We start from the raw sequence: 17,604 nt of genomic DNA on the forward strand, positions 1-17,604 counted from the left end.
ACTGCAATTATGCACATATTGCGCGCTTTTTATATTTTTAAAGCACTAACACAGCTCAAGCTGAAGCAGCAGGGCAGCCAGACAGCAATCAACGCACTTGGCTGCATGCCTAGGCGTAGCTATTGTTTTTCATTATTGTTGTTGTGCTTATTCTACAGCTGCTGCTGCTGCTGCTGCTGCGGCTGCTCTTGCAATTTACATAAGTTTCTTGTTTTTTTGCTGTTTTTGTGTCATAAATTACAATTGCTGGCCCTCATGCGCATATTTGCGGTCGAGAGAAGAACGCAGGCCACGCACCAAAAAGAGCACAACACACACACATATGCGTAATCAACAGAAGTTGCATCCTGTGCCAGCTGTGCGCCAAGTAGAAAACTTTACCGCATGACCCAGACAAAAAAAAAACAACAACTGACATATTTACTTACTTTAGTTTATGTTGCAGCCAGAAAAAAAAATCGCTGCAGTGTAGCAACAGCTTGGCTATGCTAACCTAATTAAATATTTATAGAGTAACTGGCCGTCTAATATGTGCCCAATTTTGTATGCTACATATTAATTTGAAAGCAGTCGTGAGTCAAGCAGCATGTCAACAGTCAGACAAAAGCATAAAACGAACACAAAACGTAATTAAAAAAGATTGTGAGCTGCTAGCGTGTAATTTAAAACAAATAGGATCAACTTTAAGAAAATGTTTTAAACATAACTTAAATTGTGACCAAACAATGAGCTTAGCAAAGTTTTTAGGGGTTGGGATGGAGCTGCCAGTTGAGTGCTAAGAGCTGTCTCTTGGCACTTTGAGCCTCGAGCGTTAGCGGCCAACATGTAGCGTTAGACAGCTGGGCCAGTGCTGCCGCTATAAGTAAGCCGTAGTAGTACGCTGGCCACGTAAGCACGTTGTAAATTGAATTTCGCTGTAAGGTGGCGGGCGAGGCGTGCATGTCAGACATAACTGACGGCCAGCACAGCAAATAAATTGTGGCGGGCAAGCTTTAGTAGCCAGCCATATAGTTAATGCATTTAATATACAATGCTAATTGCAGCGTCGTTTTTTACATTGCGCATTAACAGGCCGCTGCGTTTTATCAATCATACGACGTGTTGAAGCGTTTGACATTATTATAATTGAATGCACAGCTATTTATGCTTATTAAAGCAGAAACTGTTGCAAAAAACTTTGCATTGCTAACAAATATTTTACATATTATTGCAAAAGGCCAATTGGTATATTGTTTTTTAAGCTGCTTCAAGTTGAAGTGGGCAGCGCTTTTGTTAGCGCACAGTGGCTATTAGAACTGCTCTTATAGTTATTGTTGCAAGCTGTGCACTATGGAGCGTATGCTTTATATTTTTGTTAGTTGTTTGCATGCTAAAATCTTAGCGCAGCAGTAGTAGCTGCCCATAGTAGTTTGTTTGTAATTTGCCACAGAAAAAATTTAATCATGCCACACACACGCACACAGCTGTGCGCTATTGTTGTTGCCTGCCCTGCGCCTATTGTTAGTTTTGCTTGTGTGTGTTTTTTGTTATTTAGACTACGCTGCCCTTTTTTTTTAAACTAAATATTATTGTTGACTGGCTGCAGGTAACGTATTTATGCAATTAAATTGCAAATTAAAACAATAGGTCGAAGCAAATATTTCATGACATTGACAGTCAACTCAACAGAGTCATGAAAAATCATTGCATAAATAAATAAAAAGCAATTAATTATTGAGCGTGCACTTGATAATATAAAATTTGCAATTAATTATAAGGCGCAAGACAAAAATAAATAAAGCGTTAAGTCATACACAGATAATTGTGCATGTCAGCATAGAAAATATAACGTATACGCCGCTCCCAAAAAATAACTGAAATGCATTAAAAAAGTGTTACACTCGAGTGGCGCACATTTATCAAAGCTAAAAGCAGGGGCGCATTTAAATTGCTTGGCACACAATAAATTGTTATAATTCATCAAGCGTTGCTGCACACGCTTTGATAAATTGATTGAATTCAATTGAATACAGTTTGTGAAGTGTATATAGCTTTATGTGTGAGAGTGTGCTAGAACAAATTATGATACATTTTGTGCGATTTTTTTTTGCGTATGAGTGATATAAATTGCATGACAGGCACTTTATTAGAAATTTCTATGCGCTGTTAATTTGCATGCGAGCCAAATACACAAAATCACAAAATTCCATTAATTTAAAGCAGTCAATCAAAAATTGGCAACTTGAGTTCGATTATATTATGCTAATGAAAGCGCTGACAAAGTCAAAATGAAAGCCAAAGCCAAGACAGCAGACAAAAGTTCATCAACTTGTTATTGAACAGAAATTCATATTATTTATTAACTATGACAGACGCACACAGACAGCGAGACACATGACGTATGCGCAATATATAGTACAAGTGGCTACAAATCATTAGTTGTAAACACAAATGAATGAAAGCGACAACTAAATAAATGATGCACAAGTGTGTGTAACTTTGATAAGAGTCGAACTCAAGCGCGCGCGCTTAAGTCAAAGTAAACTGTATTAGCTTAAGTGCATATATAACAGCAAACATAAATACAGCTGACTGTAAATCATTAATTGATAAACTGAGCTGATTAAGTGACAGTGAGCTTTAATTAAGCGCCATTTAAACAAGTGCATAGCACACACACACACATATTTATACAGCTGTCTACTGAGTGCTGCCCAAAATCCGAGTACATAAATTAAATTATGCTTCATGGCCACTCGATGAAGTAAGCGTGAGGGGCACTTTACAAAGTTTACACAGAAATAGATACATGTATGTTGATGCTGCTGCTGCTGCTGCTGCTGCTGTTCAGCCTCAGCTCAGCACAGCTCAACGCAAGTGCTTTGTCAACTCAATTAATTGTTGATTTAAACTTAAACACACACACACACGCAGTTGTTATAAATATTTGTCTATCCAAATTGTGTTTAATTAATACACAAACATGGCACTCTTAATCACAATGTTGTTTGTATTTTTGCTGTTGCTGTTGCTAGTTTGCGTGGCAACAAATTATAAAATGTTGCGGTTTACAGGCCGCAGCTTGTCATGGCGGTCAAACCTTTTGAACTTTATGCGTTAGTTTCATTAAGCTGCAAAACGCGTTTATCTCTGCCCGCAGTTCGGTTAAAGTTTTTAAACACAACATAGCGTTTGGTATATATATATATCAACGCTAGTTTAACTACTACAACTAACGTTTAAAAACTCGTTTAGTCATGTAGCCAATGCTGCAATAGCAAAAGCAGCACTTGCTATGCTCTAACAATAATTTGGCGTTAGTAACGCTTAAGCGTTTAGTACTAGTGTTAGTAATAAACACTTATTATTGATAAATCTGCGTATTATCGATAGTTTCGATAACATTGCCTTATAGCGCTATGCCCAACAGCATAGCAAAGCTAAAAGCCTATGCTCTAAAAATGATTTATCGATAGTAACGCTTAAGCGTTTAGTACTAGTGTTAGTAATAAACACTTATTATTAATAAATCTGCGTATTATCGATAGTATCGATCACGTTGCTTTAAAGCGCACTTGTACTCAATTTTTATTTGCAACTATGCCCAACAGCATAGCAAAGCTAAAAGCCTGCGCTCAAAAAATGATTTATCCATAGTATCGATTAACCATTTAGTAAACAATCAACACGTGTTAGTGATAAACACTTAATATAGCTGCATTATAAACATAAATCTGCGTGCTATCGATAGTATCGATAACATTGCTTTATAGCGCACTTCAAATCAATTTCTATTTGCAACTATGCCCAACAGCATAGCAAAGCTAAAAGCCTCTAAGCAATGTCTATAAAAATGTAAATTCGAAATATGCCTCGTTTGGCTGCTGCTCACACACACACACATACAACGAAAACATGTTTTGCTCGCAAAAAGGAAACGTAACACACACACAGACACACGCAAAAAAGTTGTAACAAAACGCTATGAAAAACTGTTGAACGGAAACTGAATATCGAACACGTTTCTTTACTTTAACACTGCGCCATATGTGCATGTGTGTGTGTGTGTGTTGTATTGAACGTGTTTGAGCACGTTTAGAATTGCGCCTAGATTTATGCAGCATTTCATTTACATTTTTGCTGCGGTTGCCGCTGCCGCCGCTGGCAAAGAGTAAATAATATAAAAAGCCAAACCATCGAACAATTGTAATAAATTGTAAACTCTGTTGTTTTTCTTTTGCATGCGGCAGCTACTGGGCAGTAACCAACATAGATTACATACACTCGCGCACCAGCAATCGCGTCTTCATGATGATCTTTTGCGTTTGGACGGCAGCGGTAATTGTATCGCTAGCGCCGCAGTTTGGCTGGAAGGATCCGGATTATTTGCAGCGCATAGAGCAGCAGAAGTGCATGGTGTCCCAAGATGTGTCCTATCAGGTGAGCGTCACACTCTCGCACTCATTGCACACTTAAGCAACGCTTTATATTTTAGGTATTTGCCACTTGTTGCACATTCTATGTGCCGCTGCTGGTGATACTGGCGCTCTACTGGAAAATCTATCAGACGGCACGCAAACGCATTCATCGTCGCCGTCCGCGACCCATTGACGTCACTGCCAACAACAATCAGGTAAGCCACAGCAGCACACACAATGGCCAAGCCAATGCAAGCCAAAAGCTTGTAATTATGCACTCTAATCAAGTTAAACGCGCGCTGGCCCAAAGGTCAGACCACACACACAGCTTGGCCCCAAGGCTTGATTGAAGCTCATCACATATGCAAAGGCGCTCAAGATGTTGCTGCTGCTGCTGCTGTCTTAGCTGCGGCAAGGGAATTGCGGTTGAGGTTAGCTGGCTGGCAAATCTAATTAGGCGACTTGAGCTTCAGTCAAGTGTGTGTTTAAAAATGCATTCGCCGGAGCAAGAGCAAGCGCTGGCGCTTTAAAAGCCCAAAACCACGTTCACACTCTCAAACTCATTTACAAGTCTCGAAAGTTTTAGCTAAAGTGCCAGGCAGCCAAAAAAATATATATATAAAAAAAATAGCTAAGGCTGACTTTACTACAGCTTTGCGCTCACACTGATAAATTTGTTGAGTTTAGCTCAAATGCAATTTAATTTTGCACAAACTTTTAGCAAATACGCTTTAGCACTAAGCTAAGCCACTTGAGCTATTTACATAGCTAATACTAACTAAATTAAGCTTGCACTATAGTTAGAGCATACGCAGTTCGTTTTTACTATGCGTAGTTCGGTAGCACATACTTAGCAGCCTGCTACTTAGACTAAGCCTAATGCTTTGACTAAATTGAAAACGACCATTTGACGTAGAAATGTTTGCAACCACTTACCTACACACACACAAGCATACACACACACATACGCATAGCGCAAGAGAGAGCACGAAGCTGGCAAAAAGTCATTGGAATCACAAATTCAATGCGCAAATAGTACAAGTTGTCCACTATTTGTGAGCAGGACACACACACACACACACATAGCTGCTTATGCACATATATGTGTGTGTGTGTATATGTTAGTTACATGTCAGCAGGCACAGGCTAATACCAATAGCCATATAGACACCCACATATTTATACACTAACAGTCAATGAGACTTGCAACTTCGCAGCTTTGTTAACTACCAAATAGCGCAGACTTTTCTCTAATAAATAAATAACTATTAATCAGCTTATTATAAGTGCAAGTAATTATGTTCAGCTGCTAATCCTTAAAGCTCATTACAGCACAAAGAGTTTGCAGCAGCAGCTTATCGATAATTTTTAGTAATCGGCTTCAGTTACTTATTTCTTTTGCTTTTTAGTTTATTTTTATATTAATGTTGTCGACTTAAGTTTTCACTTCCAACCAAAACAAACAAATTAAAAATAAGAAATTAGAAGTCAGCCTGAAGGCCTTTGTTGCTCTGGCTATACTAATTGTACCATAGAATTAAATTCTAGGCTACAATTAAAAAAATAAATATTCACTTATCGATAATTCTTATAATTATCGCTTACAGTCGCTTAGCCAATATAATTGTACCATAGAATTAAATTCTAGGCTACAATTAAAAAATAAATGTATTCACTTATCGATAATTCTTATAATTATCGCTTACAGTCGCTTAGCCAATTGTCAGACTTATTGCTTTTGCTTTTTAGTTTGTTTTTATATTAAACTTGTCGACTTAAGTTTTCACTTTACAGTGCTGTTTGCAAGTATTGCTTCAAAGCAATTTCAACGCTAGCCAACTCTTGCTTTTGCTTTTATCAATTTGCTATACTTAGCCCCTTTTTTTCAGCTAGTTAGAGCATTTAAGCAGCGACTGCTTGCCAGCAATCGAATTATACTCTTGTTATGCTGTCGTCTCTTTCTTTCTTTTTTTTTCTTTCTGTTGTTAACTAAATGCTTTCAAATTGAAAATTGCTTTCCTGCAACTTGACGAGGGTTTATGCTTACATATAATATATGTACATGCTACAACTACAACAACAACAACTATGTACACGAGTACAAAAAAAAAAAAAGAAACAAGCAGCACATTCCGCTGTTCGCCTGCTGCGCGTTTTGTTACAATTTTGTGCGCTCTGTATTTTTTTTTATTTAATAAAGATTTGTTGTTGCCAAAGTTTTTCGGACATAATACAAATACGCGCGGCCCCCGTTGGCAGGACATAAATTTTGAGTTAATTGCATTTGCATTTAGCATGTTTATGGGGCGCGAATGCCAAAGGCGAAATTGCAAAATAATTTCGGGTCTGCAAATGATTTAAATTGCAGCGCAAAATCAAATTGTAAGCGCTATATAAATCGATAGGGCAGGGTGCGCATAATTTAAACATTAATGTGTATAATTTTAATTAAAATGCAATAGACGCAGCTGTGTGACAAATATAATTTTTGGCTGCATTGATTTTGCAATTAACATAACACGCACACACACACACACACATAGACGCAGCAGCGATAAGCAAATGGCAATTAGGCAAATTGAGCGCACAGGTATTATGTGTAATTTAGCCTTGTGCTCAGCACAGCAATCAATGTGTGAGCATTAATAATAATGTACTAACAAAAAGCTGCACAACTGCCCCTTTGCCAACGCCCAATTGCTTTGGCCCAAGAGCTTTGACAACTTTTCTTGTACGAGATGAATGCGAGTTGAGTCGACATAAGTGCTATGAGCATAGCGTTGAGTACCCATGACTGTTATGCATTATGTGTGTGCGTCTGTGTGTGTGTGTGTGTGTGTAGACCTTGACCACTCGCATATAATCACAATTACATTTGCAAACAGCAACAACCACAACAACAACAAGTGTTTGCAACAACAGCAAAAGTGACAGCAGCGACAGCAGCTCAAATTGATTGCTTTAGATATTGACATTATGGCCACTGCCATATGACAAACAGCCTCAGACCCAACCCAAACAACATTAGCAGCAACTGAGACTAAGGCAAACGCTGCTCGCTCTCTCTGAAGTCTTAACATATTTTTTTTTTCGTTACGTTACAAGTTGTCCATATGCGGCACACGCTGCCAAGCTTCACTTTTTTTTGCTATTTTTGGTTTTTTTCAGGCAGCACTAACACTGTGCTACAAACAAATCAAAATAAATGCCACAATTTTTATATTTACAGTGCTTAAGGCTTGTGTGTTAAATGCTTAACAGTAGCAGAAAAATAAAAAAATAAGTTTCTATAATCATATAATTTAATTTTATTTATATTTAATGCATAAGCGTTTGAAAAAAGTTTTTTGACATTTTTAATTAATTTTTAAAAATTATTTTAGCTGCTTTTAGCACTTTTTATTACGCAGCTATTCATAAAAAAAAGTTTATTAAAATTTTGAATTCATTTTTAAAATTTATTAAAAATTATTTTAGCTACTTTTAGTACTTTTTATAATGCAACTATACATTAAACATATGCATTTAATACATAATATTTGTTTTGCATTTTTTTTGTTAATTAGTGTAACTTGTAGCAAAGTTTTGCTTGTGGCTACAAACACAAGCACTCGTGCTAGGGCAACATAAATCGTCTGAAAAGGGAATTATTGGTTACACAAACGCACGCACACACGCACAAAGAGACACACACATACAGTGATAGGCAGTTTCAACACATGTCTCGTAAGAAAAACAATTAAATAAGAAAACAATTTACATAAATTAGCCAAAAGTGGCAAAATGCTTGCGACCAAAGTATCGTTTATGCAAACGCTTAAATAAATGTGTACAGACACACACACACACGAGCGTACGCTTCTAAGCATAGCTGACAGGCACATCTACATAAAATACACATTGAGCTGGGTTTGCTGAAAAGTATGCTATGCTTTCTCTCCTTTGCCTCTAGAGTTAAGTTGTTCGGCACGAGAGCAGAGCGAGCAGCACAAGCCGAAGCTGCCGGCTAGGCAGGGTGCTTATCTCATCTTATCTATGCATGCAGTGGCAGCCCTTGTGTATGTTTGCTTTAGTATTTAAATAACGTTAAAGTGCCATGTAGTTTAGTCTTCGATCTAAGCGAAATGCCAAAGGGGAATCCAATGGAATTTACGATATACGTTTTTTTTTTCTCTTCAGCCAATTGTTTATTATACGGCAAACAATGTGCTAGTAATGCCGCCGTGTGTGCGCCTCTGTGCCTTTGAACTTATCAAAGATTCAATTACGCGCATTGATTACCCGCATGGCATACGCGGCGTATACGCAATGCCAAGCTGCCATACCGAGAGAGAGCGCATGTGAAAATTGCGCGGTTATGCATACAAATTTAATTAGCATGCGTTTCACACACACACACACACACACACACACATAAGCTTAGAAAACTTGTGCGTTTCGGCAATTGTAAAATTGAATTGTTGCCCAGACAGATTTCATTGCGAAACTTTTTCACACGCAATTATAATTGATTTGAGTTTGCAAATTGCGTTAAGTAAATCCCAACGGCAATATGATTGATCATGCTGCAAAAAGCACATTAAAGTGCCAAAGTTGAATGCTGTTTAGATAGAGCTTGAGTGCCGCCAGCAGCAAAATTCAACTTGAAGCTTGAAGTTGTAGCAAGCAAAAATATTTAGAAAATAATTATGAGCACCACAAGTTGTCAGTTGAAATAAATGTACGCAAATTAAACTTGAAGCCTGAAGCAGCTGCAACTAAAAATGTGAATTAACAAAATTTATAATAATTAGAAAGTGCCAGCTAAAATTTATTTTAGTGTCTGCAACTTTAAGTTTGAAGCAAAAATATTTAGAAAATTTTATAAGCAGCACAAGTTGTCAGTTAAAATAAATTTAAGCAAATTAAACAGCTACAAAAATATGAGTAAACAAAATTAATAAGAATTTATTTAATTGAAGTAGCAGCTAGCAAAAATATTTAGAAAATTATTATAGAAACTACTACAAGTTCCTAGTTAAAATATATTTTAGTTAAAAACAACTTTAAGCTTGCAGCAGCTGCAACTAAAAAATATTAATTAAAAAGAGAATAAGAATTTTAAAATGTCAGTTGAAATATATTTTAGCAAATTCAACTTTAAGCTGGAAGCAAAAATATTTTGAAAATGATTTTATAAACCACAAATTGTCAGTTAAAATAAATGTAAGCAAATTAAACTTGAAGCGTGAAGCAGCTGCAACTAAAAATATGAATTAGCTAAATTTTATAAAAATTAATTTAATTGAAGTAGCAGCTAGCAAAAATATTTATAAAACTATTTTAGGAACCTCAAGTTGCTACTTAAAATGTATTTTAGTTAACAACAACTTTAAGCTTGAAGCAGCTGCAACTAAAAATATTTAAAAATTAAATACTTAAAAATTGCACCAATAAGTAAAAACAAACTCAAGTTGCCAGCAAAAAAAATATATATATATATGGTAAAGCAAAAGTAAATCAGTTCAAAGGCTTAAAAAATAAATTATTAAATATGCATTTGGGTTAAGCTATGAACGCACTTTGAAATTTCTTTTGAAAATGCATTAGATGCCAATTGATGCCAAGGAGAACTTTCGAATTAGTTGGGCAATGCTTATTATTTATGCATCGAGGGTCAGGCCAGACAGAAGAAAAAGAAAATTTAAAAAAGAGAGAGTCGGTCTAATTAAGCAGCTTTTAATATTTAATAAGCGAAGTTGTCCCTTTAAGGCGCTTGGCATGCAACAAAGCAATTTGGCCTGTGCTGTTGACCACAAAATGAAGGTCACACAAGTGTGTGCGTGTGCGTGTGTGTGTGTGTGTGTGAGCTGCAAATCCATTTAATACTATTTGTGCAAATATTCACGCCATTTGGCAAAAGCAAAGAAAGCATAAGGAAGGCATGAGCGAGCACACACTTGAAATTTTGCCATTTTCTTTTCATTTATTTGCTGCTCGTTGGCAAATTTCCGCACACGAAGGCAAAATCAGCATAATTTTATTTATTTAAAGCAATATCGAGCTGTGCCAAAGGGTCAACTGACAACAACAACAACAACAAAAGCAACAACAAGTGCGTTGACGGCACTTGTGGCAAAAGGTTTGACTACTCAATTACTTTAATTTGGTGGGATTGAAGGCGCTGACAACAACAACAACAGCCAAAGGATGCGCAGCAACAAGCAAAAAGAGAGTAAAATGTAGAAAAAATCAAAGAGGTCAAGCGCTTGAAGCAGTGAAGCATGAAATTTATTTTGAACAGGCCTCGTAGTAAGGGCCCCAAACCCTTTTTTGTGCGCTTACGCTTTGGCGTGACTGTAACAAATACACACAATTTATTTACGCACGGCAACCACTTACATATGCATATGGCTCACACACACACACACGCATTGCGATATGCGTACAAATTGCGGTTTATTGAAGCGTAAGGCAAGCAATAACAACAATGTTGCCAAATGCAAATTTACGTCCTTTTGTTATTCATTTTAATGCTGTGCCAAAAAACTATGAATTTCATTTAAACCCGTGCACAACTCAAAACTAAACATTGCTTGCTATCTCTTTCGCACACTCTTTCAGCCCACGGCAGCAGCCTCAACAGATACAAAGCTACAGCGGCTGCGTCTACGTCTGGGCAGATTCTCAGCGGGCAAGAACAAAACCGGCGCTGGCGCCGCTTTGGGTCTGGTCGAGGGTAACTCTACCAATACCGTTAACACCGTCGAGGACACCGAGTTCAGCAGCTCCAATGTGGACAGCAAAAGCAGAGCAGGCATTGAGGTAAGCAGCAGCGTCTAAAATTTGTTCAGCCAGCCGTAAGTGCGCAAGCTGTAAAATATCAAAAGGTAGCATTTATATTTGATTTATGCAAGCATAAATCGATTTATATTTATGCGCGCCTAAGTAGCTCTAAGCATTATTAACTAGAGATTACGCATACGCCACGCTAAACACACATTTGATTTGATTGCCAAGGCGGTAACAGTTTTTTTTCTGGCTGCAAATTACACGCACTTGACAGCCAAAGTTGATAATAAAATGCAGGCAAAGCTGCGCGCGTTCTCGCTCTTTCATTGTTTATTGCTTAGTCCCAAAATTTGTATTTAGCAGCAATTTTATATACTGCAATTTCTACTTTCTTTTTATGACTCAAAAGTAACACACACACATGCACACACACACGTGCTATAATAGCATATTAAAGCAAAAGCCAGAGCCCCATAAAGGGCCAAAATAAATTGCTTGAACGTTTTGTTAGCAATGTCCCAAAAAAAAAAAAGAAATAGAAACGAAAGAAAGTCGAGTAGCCAAAGGTCGAGTGCGGCGATTCGTGCAGGTTAAGTAATAGCTAAGTCAAACATAAGCCCGGTGACAAGGCTACCTGTGCCAAAGCCTGACCCATGCAAAGCGTTCGCTCTCTATCGCTTGTGCTATGAAAACAAAGCCTGTGAGCTAGAGCAACTGTAACGTCAATGCGTTGCCCTAACAAGGCACTCAATACGCTTCAATAATTGCAGAAAATATGTTGATAGCTTATAGACCAAACAGAACAGAACGGAACGGAACAGCACCAAACCGAACCGAACCGCACAGCTTTCATTTCGTTGCGTTTAGCCATAATAACTAAAACGCGCCAACTGCGCGTTACAAGTTATTTGCCTTTCGCCTAGCCACACACACACACACACGCAAACAAACACAGCGCACAGATTAAATATTTACTTGGGCCAGGTTACTCTCACTCTCAGTCTGTGTGCGCCAAATAAGTGGACAGCCAAATAAATAAACACACACACACACACGCACACAGACAGCGCACACATGCGTATGCATAGCCAAAGGCAAATATATATATATTTATCTTTAGTAGTTTGGTTTAATGCAAGCAAAAGTTTCACACAGCCAAAGCATAGAGAGCAATAGTCAAGCATTAACTAGTATAATTGATTATTATAACGAATTGTTGCTAAGCTTAATAGCTGCCAATTATAATTGCTTAGCAGCATTTAAACAAAGTTGCATTAGATTCTAAATTGTTGCGCATAGAATGAAAGAGAAAGCTGTGAAGCTAACACTAGTAATCGATGCTATCGATAGTCTACTAAAAACACACTTTAAGCTAATAATTAAAATTAATTTTTTTATACATATTTTTAATTTAAGTTGTAGTTCGTTTGATTAGCTTCTAAATTGTTGGGCATAGAATGAAAGAGAAAGCTGAAAAGCTAACGATAGAGCGTATTGCTAATACAATCGATACTATCGAAAGTCTGCTAAAACACACTTCAAACTTGAAATTAAAATTAATTTTGTATACATTTATTTAATTTGCTTTTCAAGTTGCATTTAAATAAAGATTTAAACAAAGTTGCAGTTCGTTTGTTTAGATTCTAAATTGTTGGGCATAGAAAGCTGTGAAGCTAACGATAGTAATCGATATTATCGATAATCTGCTAAAACACACTTTAAACTTAAAAATAAAATTAATTTTGTTTAAATTTATTTAATTTAGTTTTCATATTTCATTCAACTAAGATTAAAACAAAGTTGCATTTCGTTTGATTAGATTTTAAATTGTTGGGCATAGAATCAAAGAGAAAGCTGTGAAGCTAACGCTAGTAATCGATACTAACGATAGTCTGCTAAAACACACTTTAAATTAAAATTAATGTTGTATACATTTATTCAATTTGTTTTTCAAGTTTCATTAAAAAAAGATTTAAACAAAGTTGCAATTCGTTTGATTAGATTGTAAGAGAGAGAGAGCTAACGATACTACAATCGCTACTATTGATCTGATTGTATTAATTTTTAGCTGCTTAAACACACTTCAAACTAAATAATTAAAATGAATTTAAATACATTTATTCAATTTGTTTTTCAAGTTTCATACTAAATATTTCGGCTAATTGTTTTGGCAGGCTGTGCAAATATTTAAACAATAAACAACAAGCAAATTGCTTTATTTTATAGCGCAAATGTTGCATTTATATTTGCAGTTGATCGGCTTGATATTTGTTTAGCAGTCTTTTAGCAAAAGAAAAGCAAATAAATACGCCGTGCTGCGTTATTGAAAAACAAAACACAATAAATCAAATTGAAAGTAAATATATGCTATGTATGCATAGCACTTGAAAGCTGAGATGTCAAGGTATAAATAAATTATTAGCTGAACAATTTTCAGCTTTTTTTTACGCCAGACGACATACATACAGTGTACGTGGCGTATGCGTAATCTATGCCATCAACTTTCAACAGTTGTCTAGCTGGCCGGGGCGCATAAAAAATGATTATAGCCTGCTGGCAAACGTAACTACGTGTGTGTGTGTGTACTGTAAATTAAAGTTGACAGTTTGGTGAGGGCTTCTTCAGCTTTGGCGCATTGTTTTGCGTTTGGCTTTTATTTGCTTGAACCAGAGCAAAAGTGAATGGCTACAGTCAAAAGAAAATCGAAATGAAACGATATTGAAGTGAGAGCTACAGCATTCAGCATTTGTTTGTGCTCTTCACATACACGAAACGACAATTGTAATGGGTAACGGTACAATAGCTAAGCTTACACATGCTCAACTTTCTCACTCGCACTCGCTCTCGCTTTCGCTTTCGCTATTGTGGCCATGAACAATTTGCCCAATGGCCATTGAATTTTATATGTACATCTGTCTTGTGCACTCTTCTGTCCTCTGCCCATTGTTGGCATATGTTCGCAAATTGAAAATGCATTTTTTATTTGACCCACACACACACACACGCACACAAATTTGAATGTCTTGGTCTTGGTCTTGGCCTGTGTGCAAAGACCGCATCAATTACATGCTTATAACAACCGACCGACCGACTGACTATATATTATGGAATCAAAGTCATAAAATTCATTTGGCGTTGCTCTTTTGCGGCCACTGGCGCCAAGTTCGTGTGGCCCATTAAGCAGCAAGCAACCAACGAAAAAAAAAAGAAGAAGAAAAAGGTCGACATTAGTGGCGAGCAAATTGTTACTTGTGCTGGCAAAGATTTCATTTCCGCATTCCTCAAGCCACTGCCGAAGTAATTGCTGCCAGCCAAAGCGTTGAATGTTGCAATAAATTTCACCTTTAAATTAAAGGTGTCTCATTTCCGTGTTTCTCATGCATATATTGCTTTAAGTTTGTTGTTTAAGTCATATACATTCCATCGTTCCAACTGTTTCTAGCTAAAATACACAATGTATTATTGTATTATCTTCTTCGATTTCTGTACTTCACAAGTGTTTCATTCCACTGTTCTGCACGCATTGCTTTAAGTTTGTTGTTTTATTTATATTCCATCGTTTCAGTTTCAAAAACTATTTCTAAACTAGCATACATATTTTTTGCTATATTCCAAAAGTGTATCATTTTCTTCATATCTTTGATTTCTGCACTTCCAAAGTGTTTCATTGCACTGTTTCTTAAACATATATTGCTTTAAGTTTGTTGCTTTAGTCATACAAAGTTTTATTTATATTCCGTCGTTTCTTTTTTAAAAACTATTTTTAAATTAGCATACATATTTATTTATTGCTATATTCCATCGTTCCATAAGTTTATTATTATCTTCATATCTTTGAATTCAGTACTTCAAAGATGTTTCATTCCACTGTTTCTTAGAAATATATTGTTTAAGTTTGTTGTTTTAGTTATACAAAGCTTTATTCACATTCCCTCGTTTCAACTTCAACAACAATTTCTAGCTTAACATATACGAATTTCAGTTTGTTGCTTTAGTCATGTAAATTTTGTGTTACATTCTATTATTCCGAGTTTTTTTACATCACGCTGCATCATTGTTTTTTCTATACTTCGAACGTGTTTCATAAAATTGTCCCTCAAACATAGTTTGCTTTAAGTTTGTTGTTTTGATCATATAATTTTTGTTTTTTATTCCATCGTTCCAAATATGTCTAGCTATTCTTAGCTTAAATTTCTGTCCTTCAAAGCTGTTTCATTCAATTGTTTCTCAGCCATAATTTGCTTTAAGTTTGTTGTTTTGATCATATAATTTTTGTGTTTTATTCCATCGTTCCAAATATGTCTAGCTATTCTTAGCTTAAGTTTCTGTCCTTCAAAGCTGTTTCATTCAATTGTTTCTCAGCCAGAATTTGCTTTAAGTTTGTTGTTTTAGTCATATAAATTTTGTAATTTATTCCATCATTCCAACTTAGTCTAGCTATTCTCAGCTTAAATGTCTGTACTGTTTCATTTAATTGTGCCCCACACATAATTTGCTTTAAGTTTTGCGCTCAAGTCATAAAATTTTTGGTGTTACATTCCATCGTTGCAACTATTTCTAGCCTAGCTAAAAATACACAATGTACCATTAGCTTCCAGAGCCTGGTAAACCATATGAATTATATTTATGTTCTATTTGCTTGGGGCTCACACATAAACTAAACAGACTGTGTGCCAGTGTGTGTGTGTGTGTTAAGAGGCGTATACGTAATAAGTAGCACTTGTGGGCAAAAAGTATTAACGCCTTGCTGGCTATCGTTTTATAACTTGTGCACATCTCTAGACCACAGCGTGACAGTGGGGCGTAGATGAAATTTATAACACATAAAAGTTGATTTTAGCACTTTACGCTGCTGCACATAATGTGGCCATAGCGGTGTCTCAAATTACAGGTGATTATACGAATTTTTAGTGCCTAGAACATGCCGTTAGCGTTAGCCTACTATATACACTCGACAAATTTTTAGTCAGCCAAAGGGCTGGCCTTAGTCTCGAGGTTGGGGTGTGGGTGTGGGGGCGGCTAAGTATAATGGCCAGGGCGTGGCTGTTTGGTCAAATTGTGGGCGTTTATAGCGGACGCCCTCAAATGCGCAGCGAGCTTAACGCAAAATAAATATTTACACAGCAATTTTATTTGTTTGGCAAAATTTATAGCCACAATTCTCACTGTGTGTGTGTTGGGCATAAAAAGCCCATGAAAATTGACGAGCAAACGATGAGCTAAATAAATTTATGAATGCAATACAAATTCGTGATTTGTGCAGAGCAACAAAAAAAAATAAAATCAAATGCGTTTAATTTAAAACGCAACGCTAAACTAATTATGGAATATTTAATATACCAAATGTCAAAGGCATGTAACCAGATTTAATTTTGAGAGCTGAATTTGTTTTTATATTCATGTCCAAACAAATAAAAAATAGTTAAGGGCAATGGCATTGACAGAGCAAGTGAGATAGGCAATTAGTTTAACACAGCTAATAATCAAACATATTGAATATCAAAATCAATTTGTGCAAGAGCAAAGAGCAAATGCTGGAGCATTGATTATTAAACAATAATAATAAGCAAACTAAAGCCAACAACTTGACAGTTCAATTTGAATTTTAGACCTTTTATTTTAGTGTTTAGATGAAGTAACAAAAGTAAAAGTTGAAGCTAACAAAATAGACGAAGTACTTAAATTCTTCAGCCTTAGTGCTTAGTCTAGAAAATTGCAGTAACTCTCATTTGTAATGAACTTGCTAGAGCAGCAGTCAACGATCACGTGATAGCTTTAGCTCAGCTCTGATTCTTCTCACCAACTCACGCATACAACGAAATTTATTGCGTGGCTCGCGCTGTCTGCGTCGCTGCCTTATCGCTTAAGCAGCGCAGCTGAGCGTGGGAAAAAGTAAAAGAACATGCAGCCCTAGCAATAACTAAAGGTCGTCTTGACTAAATAACAAAAGTAGCGTGATCAAGTTGAATAAGTTTGCAAGCCAATGCACATGTGAAATATTTTCATTTACTAATCAACAATTATTATTAATAAATGTCAAATGTAAGTATAAAAATGCTAATAATTTAAATAGTAATAATATTAAAAGAATTAAGCGCATGCTGTTGTTTATGTTAAGCAAGTAGAAAAATAAACGTTATAGTTAAATAAAGCGCAGGCCAAAATAATATGAATTACTATGCATTATAATTACAAATTATATATAGTAAAATATATTGACAGAAGCTCAAATATGAGCTGAAGAGCTGTAATAAAATTAGTTATAATTTCTATGAGCTTTTAATTGAGCAATGAATAAATAAATCTGGCGTACGCAGTAGAGAGCGCAGGACGACAATCTTTTACGTTTAAAAATAAATGAAAAATAATGAGAGTATGCAAATATTAATAACAATGTATATAAGTTTATTTTTTAAATTGTATGCAATTTTTTGAA

At 36.1% G+C, this 17,604-nt stretch overlaps 1 protein-coding gene across 2 annotated transcripts in view; it reads left to right on the forward strand.

Annotated features, from left to right (window-relative positions):
• LOC108597558 (5-hydroxytryptamine receptor 2A) overlaps positions 1-17,604 on the forward strand; it is a 36,205-nt gene that overhangs the window by 14,453 nt on the left and 4,148 nt on the right. The window contains exons 5-7 of one of the 2 annotated variants that reach the window (XM_017984166.1): positions 4,230-4,419; positions 4,475-4,612; positions 11,001-11,201. In XM_017984166.1, coding sequence (XP_017839655.1) covers positions 4,230-4,419; positions 4,475-4,612; positions 11,001-11,201 — 529 coding nt within the window. The remainder of the gene's footprint in view (positions 1-4,229; positions 4,420-4,474; positions 4,613-11,000; positions 11,202-17,604) is intronic. The other variant, XM_017984167.1, reaches the window with a different exon arrangement.

Source organism: Drosophila busckii, chromosome 2R (assembly GCF_011750605.1).
Source record: "Drosophila busckii strain San Diego stock center, stock number 13000-0081.31 chromosome 2R, ASM1175060v1, whole genome shotgun sequence".
Classification (NCBI taxonomy): domain Eukaryota; kingdom Metazoa; phylum Arthropoda; class Insecta; order Diptera; family Drosophilidae; genus Drosophila; species Drosophila busckii.